The sequence below is a fragment of the Coturnix japonica genome, chromosome 1 (assembly GCF_001577835.2).
Source record: "Coturnix japonica isolate 7356 chromosome 1, Coturnix japonica 2.1, whole genome shotgun sequence".
In the NCBI taxonomy this organism is placed as follows: Eukaryota; Metazoa; Chordata; class Aves; order Galliformes; family Phasianidae; genus Coturnix; species Coturnix japonica.
The window spans coordinates 49,542,373-49,563,057 of NC_029516.1; the positions used below are offsets into that span (position 1 = coordinate 49,542,373).

Here is a 20,685-nt window from a genome sequence, read left to right on the forward strand (position 1 = left end):
AAGAATTGTCATGTGCTTTTACTAACAAAGGCTTGGGTAATGTTACTCACCATAGAGGAATTTTGATGAGTGGACAATCAGTTCCCTACATGAAATTTGGCCAAGACAGAACACAGTGCACTGTCATGAAGTTTCTACATCTCTTAGAAGAGTTTGCAAATCTAAGGCAAGGCCATGGCCCTGGCTCTCCAGTTTGACCAGAACAGCTGCAGTGTGGCATATATGAATGTAGACCTACTACCTAGGTTTCAGCCCATGATACTGAAACATGTCAGTTGACGGTAAGCTTTTGTGGTGAAAAGATGCAGAGGAACAAAAATATTAAGAAGGAAAGCACCGTACCTCCCACGCATTCAGAGGATTAATCACGATGAGTGCAATTCTGCAGTGTGCTTACCTCTTTGTAATTTTGCACAACAAAAATCAGGCGATGACATAAAACAAGAAAAAGTTCCAACTACCAACAAGTTTCGACTCCTTCATCTGTCCCACCACCACCTCCTGGTCTTCTTAAAGACCACTTGTCTTTATGGAGTGTGTGATATGGAAACTATGCTATGGTAAGTTGGCAGGAAGCAAACCTGCACAATTATTACCCAAAACTAATTGAGTTCTCATCATCTTGGCTTGTAAGAACAGGAGTCTGCAGGCGTAATTTACAGACATTCATTCATAATGAGATATTTTAACACCAACTCTTAATCTTCAAGTTATTTCATCTTGGTTCTCCTTTGAAGGGGTCAAGTATGAACTGTATATTTGTCTTTAGGAGCTGGAAGCTTGAAAGCACTGATAAGCAAAGCAGCAGAGTTCTTGAGAACAGAAGTAAATATTGCCACAAGCTCTTAAAAGGTGGCAAAGAAGAAGTATTTTTATATACTTCGCTTCATAGACTACATACTGACTAAAATACTGCTTGCTTTAAAGCTGAAACTGCAAGAAATCGTGGTCAATAATTGCTTACTGGTCTTAATAGATACTGGTGAAATGTTTCAATTGATGTCCAAAGTTTCTGTTTTGCTTTTTATTTTAAACGTGGTTGTTAATATACTGTAATACACGAATACAGTGTGGATTTTTATTTTTAAAGAGTGTAACGTTAGTGTCTTTTTTAAAAAGTGTGACTAACAAATTACGCAAAAAGTTTTAATAATTTTAATACTTGTTCAGCCACACGGAAATGCACCATTGCACCATCTCATTTGATTTATGTTGCGTGAAAAACCTCCAGGTCTTATAAATGTAATTAATTTTAACCCCTCCCCCCCCATCCATGACTTCATGTCTTAATACGCTGTAGTAATAACGCCAGCTCTGTTACTATTTGCCATACTTGAGATGGTAAGAGAGAACTTGAAGACACAAAACTCAAACAGTGATCAAAATCAGTACATTTCCAGAGGACGCAATGCTGGATTTTAGTCCAGCTATCTCTGACAATACCATCACTTCACCCTTACCCAAGGAAATGTCACTGTAATTTCACATAGAATGGAAGACATAACATAATAGCTTGGTTCATTCTTTTTTTTTTTTTTTTTTTCACATAATGCTTTATAAAAGAGATAAAGCTGAAGAAAATGAAAACAGACATACATATTATGATGAGATACACTGTCCTTATTTAAACAAATTTCCTTGAGCCATGTATTTTTAAAAGGTGAAAAGTAAAAGCTACTATTTTTTTCAATGTATAAAAGTGATGATAGTAATTATAAACAGCCAATGGTCTTTTGCCTATTTCATCCTAGTAAGTTTTCACAGCAAAAATAGTAAAATTTGCAATATTACCAAAAAGATGCAAATCTGTCAAATATATTACTCTGAAGTAAATTAACAATTAATTTATAAGAATCTACCATAGGAACTTTTAAGTGGACAGTATTAATGATTTCCTATATAAAATCTATTAAAAATTTTTGGAGAAAATATACGAAGCGTAGCTGATAGCTGATGAAATCTGCAATATGGCCATGGAGAAATAACTTGCAGATCATCAAAGTTAGCTCTTGTGCAGAAACATCCACTGTGAGTTCATTAATTTCACTTTCCTCTGGAGAACAGCAGGAGGTTTCCATAACACAATCATCATAGCAAACAGATTCAACGTTGTACTTTAAGATTTACCCGTAGTTGGAACTTGCAACAGTTTAGGTTTTTTGGTGCTCTGATCTGTCTTGCTCTCTGGAAGGCTATGTAAATGTAAAGATCTTCAGCAGAAAGACAACTCTCTCTAAAGTACTGGCAACTGGTCTTTGCAGAAAACTGCTAAAAACATAGAAAAAAAATAGGGATAAAAAGGTTTAGCTGAACTGGTAAAGCTACACAGCAATGCTACACATAAAGCACTTAACAAGGTCTCTGTTGGAAACTGCGAGATTTGAGGACTGTGCCCTTCAGACAAACATGCACATAAACTCTTGAAGTTCACTGGACAGTTTGCAGCTTTAAAGGTGCTCATCTGTGCAAGTTTTCTGTAGCCTGAATGAGCAGCCAAGCTTTCATTTTTCACAAGTGAAGCCTAATAACACTTTCACCTATTTTGAATAGCAAAAAAACCCTCAGATTCCAGTCATCAGCCTTGCTCAGATCAAGTGTGATTGCGTTCTTGGCTCAGACACCTTGGACAGGTTACTGAAATTAGCATGATGATCAACTTCAGTTCTATCTGCATGTGAGGGCAGAGTCCATGGAGCTTTAACTATTCACATGATTAAAGACAACCAGTATAGCTGTGTTCTTCTCTACTGGCCCTGCATCCAGAACCAAGAACAACCAGAACTATTTCTGGTTCCTCATCTAAATTAGAAAAGGGTTTTCCTTTCTATGAGAAAAGTTGTCGGCTTTATAATTCCCCCTCCAACCCAGCTGAACACCACACAGTTCTCTGTTGAGATTTGCCTATGTTTATTCAGTTCACATTCTGAATGGAAGACAGGGTTGTTTTGCTTTTCTTCAGGCATGAATTTGTAAAGGACTTCTTTTAATGAGTCATCTAGTTGAAACTCTTAAGTCAGACCCTATAAATTTTCACTGTCCTAATTTGGCCAGCAGAGAACAAAGCAATACAGATTCTCTCCTAACAGGAGGAAAGCTCCAGTGTGTCGCATACTGGGTGCCTGCCTCATTTTGATCTGCAAGGTGGCCCCAAAAATAGAGAAATATTTGACTGCAGCAATCATGCTGGTCTACATAAATCTGAGTGCACCCTACCCGTAACAGGTCTCATACTGATGCAGGGCCATCCGCAGTGTGGTTGAAGGGAAATACAGAGATGTTTGATTTTTATTCACACTCAAACAGGGAAAGATGCAGTCTCCTTGCTTCACACTTCTCATCAAGAAGGTGGCTTTACCCACTGCTTTATTTTTGTCTGCACCACTCAGACCTGACCCTGGTTCAGCCCTTGGAAGAATTCACAGAAACACAAGCAGGTGATCCCCAGACTCCTGACAGCAGCTCAAAGAGCATCACCACCCGGTTTCTTTCCAACTAACACATCCCAAACACATAACAATAATTAAGCCATACTGACCTCCAGCTGTTTGGATCTTGATGTGTTTATTTCCTTCTAATCTTAATTAGAAAACAAAAGGTAAAGAGTTAAAATGTTGTAACATATCACCTATTTAGAACATGGTTAAACAAAGCATGCAATAGAGGTACTACTATTCCAAAGACAGCTGCTGTTATTATGACAGTGTTATTTTTCTTCACTTTTTGTTTTGCAGCACATTTTGGAAGCTCCAGTCAGTGACTTAGCTCTGTGGTGTACGTAAGTGACAGCAGCATTTTGTTGTATTAATCTGAAAAATATTACACAATCTTATAAAAAATATGTTTATGGCTTGTCCACTTGTAAGCACACTGTTTTATTTCCCACTGTTTAAAAATATAGCATGGAAAAGACACCGTTTGCACGGGGTATCGTATAAGGACAGAAGCAAACCTGAAAGCAAGCACTCACTAACCACTATTACTGAATTTCACCACAGTGCAAGTAAACATCTTCAAATCTAAAAATAGTGACAAGGCTCTGCAAGCACATGTATCATCGCCTCTTAATCCTAACAGCATTTTGTTTTCCTTGAATTCACACAGCACTCAGAGCACGGAGAAGCTGTTCAGAAGACAATTTACCACCCTGGCACCATCTGCTCTATGATTCTTCTGCAGAAGTTGGCATGTTGTAACTTAAACATACAGGAGCAAACACTTGGATGATTATAACCAGCCCCGCTGCCTTAAGAAGGCCCTATGCTGTTAAGTCTGTCTGAAGTAATCATTGATTTTTAAAGGATAAATACACCTTACTAGTTACAACTCAACCAAGAAAGCAGGAGAAATGCGATGCACGACCTTTCAATACCTTTTGATGCAGCTTTTGTCTGACTGGAAACCACGGCAGCTGCATCTGATGGCAGACCAACATACACACCACCATAGTTCCTGATAGGAAGAAAATAATTAACAGACATCAGAATTTAACTGAAGCACTTCTTCCTATAACATAAACACCGCCCAGCAGCGTTACAAAGACCATGGATGTTCAGAGAAGATGCACAATCAGAGAAGTCCTCCTTTCCCAAGGCTGCAGGAAAGGTTCTTCTTCTAGAAACCCAAGAGATAGATAGGCTGATATCAGTGCCTAGCCCTAAGACCACAGAAGCACCTCACTTGTAACAGTGCAAGCAAATTAAACATTTTGACCTCTCCTGATTAATAAATAGCACCTACACCTCCTCCTCATGACCTCATGACTCCTTTCATGACCTTAAAGAATGGATTTCCAGCTCTGAGGCCAGTATAAAAAGCAAGGATTGATGCAGGGACGTGGAAACGGGGTCCTTAAGAATCTCTGCCATACTTGGAGCTACTTACAGAGTGGCTTCTCTGACCCATTAGGTACTAAATGAATCACATTTCCTCCACTTCCTGGGTTTCTGAGTTGATTTGTTTGATGATAGAGCTGTACTTCCTTCAATTTCCAGTCAAATACAGATCTCCCACTGGTGCTAATGCAATCTGCAGCAGGGCTGTTATGACGGCAGAGGCTACTGGCCATTACAGAGCAGATTACTTCATTACATCATGAGATATGTGCTCCTCTTGCTGAAAAGCTCCTTTCGCCAACACAGTAACAGGTGTGAGGATCACCAATTTTGTGTTTTGCATGAGATTTCCTACTTTTTTACTTTGCTCTGATGGTGTTGGTGGGAATTAATATGATGCATATCCAACAGCAAAACTCAGCACAGTCAAATCCAAATTAATCAAGTACAGTACCTACCTCCTTTTGTCATCATCTGATACAGATTCTTCTGCTCTGTAACACCAAAAGATATAAAACACATGAGCAAATAGTTTCTTTCAGATACTCTGTGATAATCAGGGTAGATTCAGGGACAAGGAAAGAAGAAGGGATCTTTTACAGATCCCAGTTTCATCCAAATCATCCACAGTGCAATAACATACTCACAAAGGCAAAAAAAAAAGGAATGACAATTTTCCAATCTAATGTATGGAAGAAAGAAAAGGATTGAGAACAGATGTAGCTTACTTGCCTTGATTCCCTCAAGTGATGCCTGAAACTAGGCTTGGGAGCTAAAGCTGGTAAATAAATATATTTCCTGATTGAGTCCCCACGTAATGCACAACAACAGAAAAATCTCTGAACAAAACATAAACAATTATGGGCTGTTCTTCCATCAGTGGAGGACTTGATGAGAGTGGACATCCATGGCATGAGAACAAGGATGAAGAAAGAAACCTTCACAGCAGCTGAACCAACATGTGTTCTGTAACCCCTATATAAAGTGAGGTACTGCTACTACTGATGTCAGAGCTGTTTCCCAATCAACAAATTGCAAAATTAATTCCTTAAAAATGGGCAATTTGTTTTCTTTAGCCGTCTGGGTAAAATGGGTAAGGAGTCACTGAGGTTTGACTAACCCTCCTTGAAATACTACCCATTGTAATTGAACCAGAGCACAAGGTAAAGTAATCAGGACTGGTAAGAAGGCAAATGTGGTTTGAAAAATAAATAAACAAATAAACCTGTCAATATGACTCCCTGTGGGTACAGTACTTGTGCTGCGCTCTCGGCCTGTGCCTCAGCATCAGCCTTCACCCAAAGTACTCACCCACCTTTGACTAAATATTTAGACTTTGAACTCTGTTGCTTGCACAGTTCGTTCACCTGGATAATGTCACCTGGATATTCTCATCTAGGGAGAAACTGCCTGAATTATGGGGGAAGTGAAAAGACACTCCCCATCATCAGCTGAGCTATGAATTTCTGGCCTGCTCCCCAGACAACAAAACTGAGGACTGACTGTTACCCACTTAGTGCTAACTTCATACTGAAACGATTTTCTGAACTAGGATACTGAACAATAGTATGGCATTTCTTATTGTAATTTATTTATGCTGAAAGGTAGGTGTAACAAGGGAGAAAGTGTAGATCTGACAAGGGGTAGGAAGTCTTTACAGAGGGATCTTGGCAGGCTGGATCAATGGGCTGAGGCCAACCATATTGGGCTTCAGTGGCCCTGCCTGTGGCGGGGGGGGTTGGAGCTTGATGATCCCCAAGGTTCCTTCCAACCCAGAGCATTCTGTGATTCATTGAAGACTAAGTGCTGGATCTTCAGTTACTTCAGTCACAATAACCCCATGCAGCGCTACAGACTTGGGGAAGAGTGGCTGGCAAACTGAGTGAAGGAAAAGGATACAGGATTGTTAACAGACAGTCAACTGAACATGACCCAGCAGTGTGCCCAGGTGGCCAAGAAGGTCAATGGCATCCTGGCTCGTATCAGAAATAGTGCAGGGAGTGAGACCACAGAAGTGACTGTCCCCCTGCACTCAGCACTGGTGAGGCTGTACCACGGATACTGTGTTCAGTTCCACGAGAAAGATGCAATCCTAAATGCAGGAAGACGCCCCTTAGATCTCAATCAGTGCTCTCCTGGGCAGATAGCAAGTTCTGGGCTACAAATTAGAAATAATCTCATGCATCTTCTTAGTATGCAGCAGAGCATTCCGAACTGCCCATCGTGCATCAGGACAGTGAATAGGGATACACAGTTCTTCTTAACATTTAAGTACTCTGTAGTTTTCCCAAAGGACAGTCACAAAGGGCACCCCACTGGCTGCTATCTTTGCCCATGTCTTATCACTCAAGAGACAGTGAACACCAGAATCACAGAACTGTAAGGGTAGGAAGGGACCTCAAGAGATCATCAAGTCCAACCCTCTGCTCAAGTAGGTTCCCTACAGAAGGTTGTACAGGTTTGTACAGATGTCGCTATACCATCCAGATGGGTCTTGAATATCTCCAGAGGGGACTCCACAACTCCTTTGGGCAGCCTTACTCTCTGGCCTTCCTGCCAATGCTGTCCAGATGAGTAAGAAGCATCTCCTCTGCCACCACCCAGCCTCAGCTCTCCTGTTCACAGCCAGAAAAAAACAGAGCCCCCTTTCCTTGAGGGCTGTGTGAAGCTGCTTTGTCACTCCAACCAGTTCCAGCAGAAGAAAGAGAAGAAAGAGGAAAGCATATGTATAATAAGGGGTAGGAATGAGCTGTATATTTTTAGTTTTATAAAAAATGACCATGCTTTCAGAAAGGGACTGTGGGCGCCAGGAGATCACAAACAACCATTTCTGTTGAACCAACCAAATGTGTCATAGGATTATCTCATGCAACTGGAAACAGTTTCTATAATCCAGATTAACCATTATCCAGAGAAAAGAATCCTTTTAAAGCAGTGACAACTTCATGAGTGGCTCAAAGCTTCTAAAATGGAGTTGTAAGAATAACAATCAATATTGTCCAACAGGAAATTAATGTCAATGTTTTAAAAAGCCTCTACCAGGCAACAGGGCTATTTTGTTCTGTTCTAGCAATGTTCCGTTACGGGGCATCACTGAGCAATTACTGTCATTCTCTCACTAAAACAAATTACACAGGCCTATGATTAAGCAGGCCAGGTTTTTTAAACACTTTGCTTTCCTCCCTCTCTCTTAATAGCTACAAATCAAAGTCTGATTTTACGATGCCTTTTCTTTTAAATACTCAACAGCAAATATAGTCCAGGGCTGAACAGGCCACAGTTCTTGGGCTGGGTGATGACTGGGTTCAATCTGCCACACTGCTACTGCTGAGCAGACAGAGGAGGAACTTGGAAGTGTTCAGAGGAAAATAAAGAAAAACGTGGATGCTGACACCAGAGTAAGAAGCCATTTTCCACCTTTCCAATGGCTCATTTCTAAGCAGCATGGGAATGGGTGCTGCTCCAATTTACATATAATACATTTTCGCACATCTCTTGCCTTCATAAGCTATAGTTTGTAGTTTAAAAGCATCATCTCAAAAGGTGCACCCTAATTTCATGTGTTCAAATTTCTAGGAGACAGCTGAGGCTGATGGACCACTGATGCTCATGTGCCCATGCTGCATAAGCAGAGATGGCTTCAGGGAGTGAGCTGTAACGGTGACACTCAGCCACATGGGAATGGGCACAAAAGGCAGTTCCCTTGGCTTTAATCGCACTCTAATTTCTGCATCTCCCAGGCTCACTCTCCCCTCTCCTCTTAAGTCTCTAGCTTCCTCTTTTGACAAGGATGAAAGAAGAATGTAGCATAAAAAAATAACCTATAAATATCTCATTTTGCATCAAAGAGCCTCTATTTATGGTGTCCTCCAGGCAGAACAAGTTGTGAAAAGCCCTTCTGCCCCAGAAATGGATGGTAACTCAACAAGCAGGACCAGACAGTCCGATGTGCTTTGCAGTGATCTGATGCTTTTCCCTCAGATGCTGTTGACATCTGCTGCAAAGGGACCAAGACCACATTTTTCAGCAGGTGACGTAGGTGAAGTCCTGCAACTGGTAGGCAGATTTAACTACAAATCCACATAACAGCATCTATTTTCAGCTAGAATAAATGTTTCTTTTGGTAAGAATTTGTCTGTCCCAAGAGGCTTCCTGTCACTCTCTTAAGACTGAAAAATATTCTCAGTTATCCAGCTGTCAGTTTTTACATCCATCAGACCGAAGCCCATTTGAAGACAAACAAGCTGCCATTTTTTCACATAATATTTTAAATATAAAATGACAGGCATTCATATTAATTCATACTATCCACATTTTTCTTATCTCAGCTTATATGGCTTCATCCACTTCAAGCTCCAGTATTATGCAGACTCTTTCTAGTAGTGCTCAGCAGTGCCACCAGAAATAACTCATTAAACTTTGCACAAGTGACAGACTGTGTCACTTTAGCTTCCCAGTATTTCTTCGGACCAAGGGACAGGGACTATCAATTTGTATTTGATGGATTTCTCCCTGTTATTTTGAAAAAAGCTAAAATTATTTTATCCTTTCCTTCCTACTGCTACTAATCTTCATCTGAACCTAGGCACACTCTCGACACATTGTTTTGCAGGGTATACTTTATCCCTTCCATATCCAAGCTTTCCCAGATTGCACAACATCCTCCCTTCAGAACCTTGGCGAGTGAGTTGGTTGAAGCTGGCTGGCAGGTTCACCAGTTAGTTGTAGGCTGGAGTAAACAGGAGATCACATTCTCAAATAACATGCCCTTTTTGTTCTGACCTCAGTCTCAAGAGCACTTAACAGTGACAATTATATCATCATCCTCATGTTAGTAGTGGAGCAACCCAAGGCCAAGCATGCCCAATCTAAGGCCCAAAGTGCCAAGCAGCTTCCCTGTGGTCACCAGTAGGCTCTGAGTTCTAGCCCTTCTTCGATCCACCCAGCTGCTGGAGTCCCAACGGGCTGCCATCAAGAAACAAGAAATCTTCTGAATTACAATAACCGGATCCTGAGCTGAAAAGTGTGATACAAGTGAGAACACACCTAAACGCTTTTCTTCACCACAGTAGACATGAATGAAATAATTTCTTTTTTCCAGTGTTCTACTTCTGTTGTAAAAATCTGCTGCCAAACATTAGGATGATTGATCTAGGACTTTTCTGGTTACACTGCTGTTCCTCTCTCTTTAACAGATCTGTGTTTCTAAGGCCTGACTAGAGAACTCAATCACACTATTACTCACATACGTTGTTCTGCTGGCTCTGCTGTACTTACTGAATGAGTAATGGTTCCAGGGCCAACTCTCTGTCTTTCTTGCAGTCTGCACTAAAAATTTGTTGTTTTCTTTTTCTAAGTTATCATACTACTTTTTTGAAACTTGACAGATTATCTATCACTAAGTATAAGCATAGTTCTACGTGCACCCACAGCTTCAAGCACAGAAACTTTGAAACATAAAACTATCAAAGAACAAAGAAACAGAGTCAGTTGTAAGTAGCCATTTACATTACCTAGATTGCTCAAACAACACAAAAAAGACCCCAATGTGAAATGAAAACAGTGTTTTTGGATACATAGGAATGTTGAGGGCATGGTTGCTGCGGGTTATATCAAAAGGGGCTCTTCATAAGCCTGCCTTTTGCAATTTGCTTATTGTTTTAGACTGAAAATCCAGAAAAGTGGTCACATAGGTAACACAAATCTCAAGAATACCCGTGACAACAACATTCATCTCACAAGTGAGGCCCGTCTTTAATTCTAAGTCATGTTCTCTAAGAGCAAAGACAAGGCTGTGGTTAAGGTCTTCTCTCCACATGTTTATCTGACTTGACAGCCCTTATTTCTACACCAGGATTCTTCTGTTTAATTACAGTAGTTATTTAAAATGAACTAAGTAAAACTGAACATTGTCCTTGTTGCACAATATGAAAATACGTCCTCAGTCTCAAACTCCAGTGGCAAATAATAACTCTATGAAATAGAAGGCAAGACCTTGGGACGCCTTCTTTAGTGCTTCCTTTAATAGCAAAATAAATTTAAGTCTGATTAAATTTGTCCCTGCATGCCTTGCATCAGCAAATGAAAAACAGGCTGAGAAGGGCTAATCTTTTGCTGTAGCTTTTCTGAAAACCAGAAACTGGCCACAGGCAGCAGGACTACAGAGGTTCAGGTCTTCCATGTTTGGAGGAAAAGATGATGGGTAGGGCTGCCCCCTGCTCCTCAGCAAGAGAGATAAGAAACAGAAAGAGGAACGATAGGTGCTATTTTCAATGCAAAACAGGTAAAGGCCATAACTTTCCCTAACAAATGAGGCCTCGCCTGCAGCTAGTTAGAAAGGTGAATGTTTTCAAAAGGAAGTCTGGATGGGTCACCAGGTCTCTTGCCAAGTGGGAACATTTACTAAGTGCCTCATTAAAATCTCCCACAGGGCTGAGTGGAAGCTCATGTTTCACTTCATACAAGAACGGGCCCCTTCTAGAAAGCTGTACTGACACATGATAGGGAAGAATAGTCTAACATTGTATGACCAGCTGAGGAAGATAACTCTCTCAATGGAGGCTGAGAAATAGAAGGGGAATGAGTCTGTAGAATAGTAAACATGAGGTGGTTTTAAGGAGATGGAAGTTGCCACCAAAAACATTAAACACCTGACAGTATTGATTAAACACTAGTAGCCAGATGAATCACTACGTGTGACTAAATCCAGTGGAAAACTAGCAGGACTGAAGATAAGTCCAGAGTTACATGTTTGAAAGGGCAGAGCAAGTACTTACGCATCTTTAGTAGTCCCCGTGGCACCTAGAATGAAAAGAAGGAAAGAAAAAAAGAGTATGTTTACAAGATAATAGCATAATCCTTAAACCAACTGATAGTACAATAAGCATTTTCTTAAACATCTTCCTTATGAATACTGCAAAAGAGAGATAGATATAGCTTTTAGGTGGTTTTGTCTACTACAAAGTCACTGCTGCTAACTAAGCAGTTACTCCTAAATGCCTATTTACTTTGAGTAGGTGCCATTTAATCCACTTGTAGACTCAGCACTACATGTGTAAATGCTGCTCCGTTCTTACTGCCAGATAAACAAAGCTTTATAAACAAGTAGACAGAAACACTATAAACACTGGGACACAATCCACCCAAAGCCCCAGTCACCTAAATAGATCAACCACCCCAGAATTCATTTTGATGTTTAACAAAAACCAAAAAGACAAAAGCCACAACTGGGCTGCCTGATCTCAGTGATGGATTTTTGGGTGACTCAGAGGCTTCTTGCTGGGGGAGGCACATTCACTCAAGTACGAACCCTTTCTCATTCCTCCCAAGTTATTAATGCCACGTTGCTATTACTGGTATGTCACTCACCTGAGTAATGAGCAAAATATCCCCCCTACAAATTACAAAGGCTAGAGTAGACACTAGAAAACGTTTAGCTTCTCTTTTTCCCCTTCCTTTCACTGTTTAGCAGGAAGATGGCATCTGAGCTCACTCTGCAGAAACTACAGTTATCAAGCCAGTAGATATTAGGGGGGTTCATTTATTTATTTATTTTCAGCCCTGCAACTTCATTTCTTGTAACACTTTCTGTTTGCTGCTGAAAAATAACCATAGTGAGCAAACATCTTGCACCTTACTCCAATATGTGATAATGTGCCTTCTGCACCTTGACTTTAAAACCAGAGAGGAAGAGAACTTTCAAGGCCTGCAGGGCCTTCCAGCACTGTCTACCTGAATGGACAGCTGGAACAGAAGGAAACATCCCTCCTTATTGCTAATTCTTAGTGATAATTTCAATCCTGTTTCCCCTTCACCTAGTAACAATACAGATTCCTTTTGTATGAGCGCACAGAATTCTTTTGTTAGCACTGCTCCGAGTTGGCAAAGTCTCAGTGCTGCTGTATATATCAGTAGAAACTCTTACCTAAGCTGAAAGTAGCACCTCTACGAGTGGACAAGCTCAGGTCCTAGCTTTTAACATTCTACCAGGCAGCTATGTGAGACTTCTGGCTCTAGAGGTGCATCTACATGGTATTACCCAGAAACCCTCTAAATTAATTGTGTCCAGATGGAAGGCTGGCACTGCAGCACCACATGCAAGCCCGCTCTTGGCTGACGTGGGAAGATCTTTTGCTACTACCCAGGCTAGCTGGCTCCAAGTCAGCCCAGCTGTGTGTCTCCAGGATACCACCCCGCACATCGAGACAGAGCTCAGGCATCCACACCAGCTCAGACAGCAGATATTTTGGGCAGTCTAATCACATTGCTGTGGGCAGCAGGATTTTTTTCAGTAGAAACAGTTATTGTGTTGAGTCTGTTCTGCATCAGAACTACAACTTTCTAATTTTCTTACATCAGCTAAGCTCACTGCAAAAAAACCTTCAATTTCTTTAAAAAGGTTCACAGTCCTTTGTGAAGCCTTTGCTGATCTCTCGTTGAGTCCAAGCCAGGCTCTCAGCACTTTGGGTCTTGACAGGACAAGGGGAAACGGTTTCAAACTAAAAGAAGGAAGATTAGGACTGGTTATAAGGAAGTTTTTAATAAGAGTGGTGAAGCAGTGGCACAGGTTGCCCAGAGAGGTGGTGGATCCCCATCCCTGGAGACATCCAGGTCAGGATGGAAGGGCTCTGAGCACCTGATCTAGCTGTAGGCGTCCCTGTTCATTGCAGGGGAGTTAGACTAGATGACCTTTGACAGACACTTCCAACTCTAATGATTCTATGATTTAAAGAAATTAAACTTTCCTTGAAGGAAGCATACTAGAATTGTTTGATAGGTAAACTGAGACCTTAGCTAGGTGGGAAGAACTGCAGGTCTACAGCAGTATGGCTGCATTTCTGAATGTAGAGACACAAGTTCCAAACAGTCATCAAGCACGCTTCAGAACCATACCCATGCTCAATGCCATGCACCTCTTCAGAGCACTACTTAGAGAACTGTGCATCACTTCTCTCCCCACCAGCAGCATGGGAGCCAGCTCTGGACATAAGAGGGGTCGGCTCAGGGCTGGCAGTCCACATGGCAGGCAGGCATTAGGGTACAAATATACAAGCACCCTGGAACAGAAGCTGTATCAGACCCTCTATCTTGGGGTTCACATAGATCTACACCACCCGAGTCTGTGTTGGAGAGCAAAGCAATGCTACCAGCGCTCCTGACTTCCAGCAACTGTTCCCTTTGGCATTAGGGGCTGTGCCACAGCTGGAATTCCCTGCAGCTTTTTGAAATTCTCCTCACACAGAAACACTGAGAACTAAGTATGGTGAAAACAAATGCACTTCTTAAGAGGTCATTTTTACTGGCTTGTTTCCCTTTGCTTTTGTAAGCACAAAGAATTAGGTTACCTTCACCCCCATTGATGGGATTCCATCACAGTTTCAGTACTGTTATTTCTCATTTTCACTAGCAGAAGTGAAACCAGAATGTAGTCCAGATTCACTTGAGTACCACTAAAGTGTCTGAATAGAGACCTGTAAGTGCTTCCAGTTCACAAAACAGTTTTCTTGCTGGTAGTGCTGTGCTTGAAAATGAACACCACTTCAGTTAGGCAGCTCATAACTTTCCCAATGTAAAGATTTATAAGGTTTCTTCACCAAGGAGCCTGAACAGCCCTTATGCACAGTTTTTATTTCACAACGGACCCAATAACATTGCACTTTGCAAAGACTTGTGTTTATTTCTAAAGCCCAGTCCACTCACCCTCACTCTTGTTACTTCATCAATGTGTTTCTTTAACTCTTCCATATTTTTTGTAAGCAAGACGTTATTTCAGTTTCTCATGTTCCTCCTGCCAGAAGTTCAACCAAAGTATCTTGTTTACCAACTACTCACAAATAGCTCTTCCACAACAGCAAGACTTAGTGCTCTTGTAGCCATGATGACTTAGAAATATGACTTGAAAAAGGCTTTTCTGAAAGCTTTTCAGTTGTTTTTTTTCCATTACACTGGCTTGGCCTAAAGAAAGGCAGCACTTGACCCTACAAACCTTGTCTTCATCAACCCACAGTGGTTTTACCATGCAGCAAATAAATAAGCTCACTGTAGAGATGATAACAGCGAAGGGAGCTGAACCCTCTCTGTACCATGCAGGATGACTGGGGACCGGAGGAATCATGAGCATGAGCGGCACTGTATTGCTCGCTTAACAGATCTGTAAATGAGCATTTCCCAAAGCATCCTCCTTTCAATGAATGAGGGTCTGAACTTTCAAAACAAAAGCAGATTTCAGTAACTTCAGGGCAAACACAAAAGATGGTTGAGAGAAATTATAGCCAAAGACTATATCCCTCCATTTTCAAACAATGTTTTCTTGCAAATACTCCAAATGATTAAAAAAAAAATAAAATGTAATAAAATATTAAAAATTACATATACATGCATGCAACACAACTGAAGTTTTCTGCCACGTGCTCCCTTGCACCAAAAAAAAGAAAGGAAACATGGAATGAAATCCTAACATCAAAGGAATTCTTTGTTGTGGCTGTCCCATCCCTGGAGGCACTCAAGGTCAGGCTGGATGGGGCCCTGGGCAGCCTGAGCTGGTGGGTGGCAGCCCTGCCCATGGCAGAGGCACTGCAGCTGTATGGAAGCCCAGCTTCCACAGAGTGCCATAATTTAAGGTGTTGTCATCTCTACTACAACTGATATAGAAAGGAGCCTGTAGGTCTCACATCCTTCGTCTCATGCCCTGGAAGGAAAATGTGAGCTCTGTCAGTTACACTGGTATTCTGGAATGCTGCACCACAGACAGAAATGTTTTTCTAGATCATGAATATTAGTTTAGACACTGCAGACCACTGGGCTGAGAGCTCCCCTGATGTAATCCCAGCCGTGCAACACAAACTAATGCCATTATCTGAACTATCATTATGTATATCTCTGCTTAGGAAAAATCTAGCTGGTTTACAATTGAAATTTTACCCAAGCAAGAAAACGGGGACCAGTGTAACCCAAGTCTAATTCTGCTCCATGAAGTATGCTACAACATTATCCTTAGTGGCAGAATATTACCAAGGGCATCACAGGTTAACTACATGTACCTCCGACTTTGACATCACTGGCTGTAAAACAGTCTTAACTTCAGCATTAAAGATGTAGACACACAATGCAAGCCACATCACCCATTTGTATTCCTACTGTACTCACGTCTTTTGTTAAAATGTTGAGAATTACATTTTTTCTTAGAAGGTCTGCAATCCTGACTGCCAACATTAGGTCTTCTCCACATAAATCATTTCTATTTTTGTCAGACACAGTAAGGGGTGCTAAACTGCAGAAACAAATTAACTAGAAGACAGCTAACGCCTTACTTCTTCTCCCAGCTGTTGGTGATTATAGGACTGTTTACTGCACAGTTATCCCTGTCTTATACTAGTGAAAGCAAGAGCTGCACCTTGTGGAGAGCCAGACCTGCTATGGAGAGGTCTGTCAGTGCAGCAGCAATAATCACCTTACATTGATCACAGATTATATATGGTGGTGTTATTTGTAACCTGTGCTAGGCCACTGGAGAGCTGTGGACTGCTTCTAAAGAGTATGCAGGAAGCTGCCAAGAAATGCAAGTCAGATTATTTTGTGAATAACAGTGCAGGCAAGTTAAGCTATCAAAGAGCTGTGCATCATTGAGAATCGTTTATGACCAAGCCAAAAGCTGTCAAAAATAGCTACTGTTAAAGCAACAGTGGACCTATGTTTAAACATACTTTGAGTTCAAAGTAATGCACTGCATACTGTCTCATTTCGTTCAGCATTTGCTCATTCATGTTTTGCAGTGAGCTCTGCAGGGCGATGGCCACACCAATGGTACCACACCAGCCACCACATGGAGACAACAACCAAGCAAAATTAAAACTTCCCTCCAAGCTGCTCTGACAGCCACCACGATGCTTTCACCCAGCAAACAAAACAAGGCTGTAAGCACCACCCTAGCAGCAGAAAGCAGCTTCAAGGCATGGTGACAGGGAATCAACAAGTGGGAGAGAATTCATGTGATGTTTAAGCAAGTCATACAGCGCATTCCTTATAAATGAGGAAGGTCACTGGTATATATACCTCAGACATCATTTAACAATAATCAAGTAAACAACAATGGCAGAAAAGCCTCCCCCTATGGGTGTGAGGCATGGGACTGAGAAAGACAGCTCCACACCACAGTGCATCCATCCATCCATCCACACACCTTGAGGCCTTTCCACCCAGGCACAGTGTCACACGCTAAGGCCAGCACTGTCCCTGAGCTCTGGCTATGGACAGCGGGCTCAGGGCTGTGCCCAACCAGCTGCTGCTGCTGCTCTGACCGTGGTTTCACTGAGCATTTTCTAGACACTGTGAATTTAATAAAGGTATCTGAAGACTCGATGCAGGGATTTAAATAGTGTTACTGTTTGCCGTGTGCAGTTAGGATGAAAAAATGATTTATGAATGCTTGCCTTTATAGCAAAGTGGTCAAAGTCCATTTACTAATTTCCATCTATTTTCCCTTTTCGCAGGAGCTGGGTGGAGAGTGGGAAGGAAGACACAACCGCAACCACCTGCCCACACCTCCCCTGCTCTGAAAACAGCATCGCGCAAAGAGGGAAGAGGGGGGAGCAGTCAAGGAAACCCCAGTCTCAAGGCGCTCCCCAACTTCTCCGGTCAGCAGAGGTGGCACAAACCCATTTCCGAAGCGGCCTTACAGGGCAGGCGCTCACACCCCGGCCGGCCCCCCAGGCCGGCCCCGCCGCCCCCACAGCCCCCCGGGGATGCCCCGGCCCGGCCCCGCCGCCGCCCCTACCTCGCCCTCCCGTGCCGCCGGCAGTGGAGTTGCCGCAGCCCATGGGCGCCGCCCGGGCCGCCCCGCGGTGCGGAGCCGCGCGGAGGGGAGCGGCGGCGGGAGGCAGCCGGCAGCGGGCGGATCCGAGTGGGAGATAAAGCCGCGGAGACCCCTCCTTCTCTCCTTTTCCTCCTCTTCCTCCTCCTCCTCCTCCTCCTCCTCTCCCCACCCATCGCCCCGGAAACCGCCGGCCCCTCTCCGCTCCGCCGGCGCATCCCCGCCGAAAGCCCCGCACCTTCCCGGCCATCCTCGATACCCCCTTAGCAGCTCCGGGACACCCCTCATCCGCTGGGGTGACACAGGGCGAGGCGGCGGAGCCTTCGTCTGCCGTCGGCACCATCCATTGCTGCTTCCTCAGGCGGCTGGTTTCAGTGTTTCTCTTCTGACAGAAGCATCGTGCTGCCATTCGGTTACCATTGGGACCCACTGGATCGGGAAAAGCTACAGGTTCACTGTTTCCCACTGATACCAGAAGCACAGAGAAACATGCAAGATGAGTTTACGAACTCTACAAGGATTCTTTTTTTATGTGCAGCCTGATCCTGTGGGTGGCAACCCTGCCGTCAGCAGGGGGTTGGAAATGCATGGCCTTTAGGATCCCTTCCAACCCGAGCCGTTCTGTGATTCTATAATTGCTTCCCTCCAAGAATTTGGATCTTTCTCCAACCTGAAACTTTCCATCCATACAGAGCAGTAAAATAGTTCCAAACCCTGGTGATGTACTGTTGCTCAGTCTTGGAACCATAGAATGGCCTGGGTTGAAAAGGACCACAATGATCATCCAGTTTCAATTCCCCGGCTACATGCGGGATTGTCAGCCACCAGACCAGGCTGCCCAGAGCCAAATCCATCCTGGCCTTGAATGCCTCCAGGGATGGGGCATCCACAGCCTCCCTGGGCAACCTGTTCCAGTGCATCACTACACTCTGTGTGAAAAAACTTCCTCCTAATCTCTAACCTAAACCTCCCCTGTCTCAGTTTAAAACCATTTCCCCTTGTTCTGTCACTATCAACTCTCCTAACAGCTGTTCCCCTCCTGTTTACATGCTCCCTTCAAGTACTGGAATGCCGCAGTGAGGTCTCCCCAGAGCCTTCTCTTCTCCAAGCTAAACGATCCCAGATCCCTCAACCTTTCCTCATAGTAGAGGTGCTCCAGCCTTCTGAACATCTCAGTGGCCCCCCTCTGTCCCATTCCAAGAGCTCCATATCTTGGGCTGAGGGCCGCAGGCCTGGACACAGTACTCCAGATGGGGCCTCACAAGAGCTGAGCAGAGGGGGACAATCACCTCCCTCTCCCAGCTGGCCACCTCTTTATTAATGCAGCCCATGATACTGTTGGCCTTCTGGACTGAAAGTGCACACTGCTGACTCACGTCCAGTTTCTCATCTGCCAAGCATGTATGCATGGCTTTCTCTACCACATCAGCCCCCCAAGCACACAGGCTTAGATTTTGCTGCAGAAAAAATCTCCCAAAGGCTCAGCCAATTTTCTGAAAATCACATAGAGAAATACAAATTTTCAGGCTGAGCTTTCGAGTGCTAAGCATCAGCCCAAAGTGAATTTTTATGGCAGGGTTGTGAAGGAAGAATGGGTCCAATGAAAGCAAGGTGGAGATACGTGCTCAAGGACACCTATCATTTTCTAATATGGAAACAAACAAGAAGTCCCAGCTACCCAAGGTGGCCATGAAGTTGACATACTGTGGAATAATCTATGAACCCAGTTCATAGATCCTGGGGAGGTCTGAGGATAAAGGCAATGTGGTGTGTTCACAGGTATATTGTCAGGGACTGTAATGAGCCAGGCTCTCTTGATCCACTTAAAAAAGGTACCCCAAGGCAAACTTTCTCCCCTGGCAGCTGTATTGCAGGCATCTCCTATTTCATTTCAGAAGACACACTTTAGTTTCAACTCTACCCACACCCTACGCAAATTGAGTATTTCAGTTTATTGCAGACAAATCCTTGTAGCAAAATACAGTCACATATGCAAGTTTGCCAAGTGAATACCTTACATTAACAGAATGGAGTCTTCAGAAGGTGTTTTCCCTGCACTGGGCAATCTCTTGGTGCCTGTAAGTCGCTCACCCTGCATGCTCCATCCCCTCTGAGGAAAGCTGGGAGATATATGGGTATGGAGAACTATTTCAGGCGTACTGCAAAAAAAAAAAAAATTGCTATTCTTCCCCTAAATCAACCACAAATGTTCCCAATTGAGAAAACAGGTTAGTTAACTGGATTATCCAAATCTGAACTTCCAGTATCTTTCTCTTTTTGGACATTTTTCTTAGTCTATGTTATGACATTCAAGCAATCTACTTCTGTCTGTCAAACTGATATGAAAGTCTATGGAGAATATATGGATGTTTTCTTTCAAAGGTGGTCTAGATACGGATTTTCTTGAAACCACAGGTGTCTGGGGGGAAAAAACAATCATTCCTTGGCCAGAAGTTACATCCCTGAGTGTATTGTTTTTTCAAAATGATAGATTTGGAAAACAAGAATTAAGGAAAACTTTCCCACTTCAAGAGCAACACTGCAAAACATTTATCAGTGTTAAGCAATGCAACCGATTTGTTCTGGTAGGTTCTCAATTCCAGTGCTTTCGGGTTGAAATTCTAAGGCTTTCAGGACACTGTGGATTATGTTTCTTCCTGGACAGTTTTATGGTCTTACCACAGCGCTCTTTAATATCTAGCAACCTTGGTTAGTGGTTTTCTCAAAACTGTTCAGATATCATGGTTCTGTGTTGACGGTTGTTGTCATGACCATTTAGCCATGGAAGGTCAGCAAGTTACAGCTTAATTTCCCAGTAAACCTACTGATTTTTCCACTTGTAAAAAATCATGGTTGTAAACAAGCATGGTTTCTATATATTTAGCAACCCTTTAACAGATTCTCATATATGACCCTGTCCCACCTGCTTGTAAACTCACATGAACCCTTGGCAAACCGAGCATCCCATACATACTCTTCTCAGCCACATCTGATCTGAAGAATCCCTTTGTTTGCCTCAAGCTTAGCTGCTGCTCACTTCAACTG

The 20,685-nt window shown here is 42.8% G+C and overlaps 1 protein-coding gene across 7 annotated transcripts; it reads right to left on the reverse strand.

The window, feature by feature from the left end:
* Window positions 1-996: 996 nt before the first annotated feature.
* C1H12orf75 (chromosome 1 C12orf75 homolog) lies at window positions 997-17,786 on the reverse strand. 7 transcript variants are annotated; one of them, XR_001555580.2, is made up of 6 exons: window positions 17,605-17,784; window positions 11,609-11,633; window positions 5,291-5,326; window positions 4,370-4,449; window positions 3,536-3,806; window positions 997-2,268 (listed from the first exon to the last, which is right to left on the reverse strand). XR_001555580.2 is itself a non-coding variant. In XM_032445147.1 (6 exons), the coding sequence occupies exons 1-5, from the start codon at window positions 17,645-17,647 to the stop codon at window positions 3,562-3,564; spliced, it is 204 nt and encodes a 67-aa protein (XP_032301038.1). In that variant the 5' UTR covers window positions 17,648-17,786; the 3' UTR covers window positions 997-2,265; window positions 3,536-3,561. The 7 variants fall into 7 exon arrangements, 6 of the variants coding, with proteins under 6 accessions (XP_032301038.1, XP_015719634.1, XP_015719631.1 ...); XM_032445147.1 differs by having other exon boundaries at window positions 997-2,265; window positions 3,536-3,571; window positions 4,360-4,449; window positions 17,605-17,786; XM_015864148.2 differs by having other exon boundaries at window positions 3,536-3,571; window positions 4,360-4,449; window positions 17,605-17,785.
* Between the last annotated feature and the right edge of the window lie 2,899 nt (window positions 17,787-20,685).

Excerpts from the sequence above, each read along its gene's own strand:
- C1H12orf75 (XM_015864138.2), bottom strand. The coding sequence starts at position 17,647 with ATGGGCTGCGGCAACTCCACTGCCGGCGGCACGGGAGGGCGAG. Across the intron at positions 5,327-11,608 it reads ACGGGGACTACTAAAGATGC|AGCAGAAGAATCTGTATCAG; the intron begins GTAAGTACTTGC and ends TTGGTGTTACAG. Across the intron at positions 4,450-5,290 it reads TCAGATGATGACAAAAGGAG|GAACTATGGTGGTGTGTATG; the intron begins GTAGGTACTGTA and ends TCTTCCTATCAG.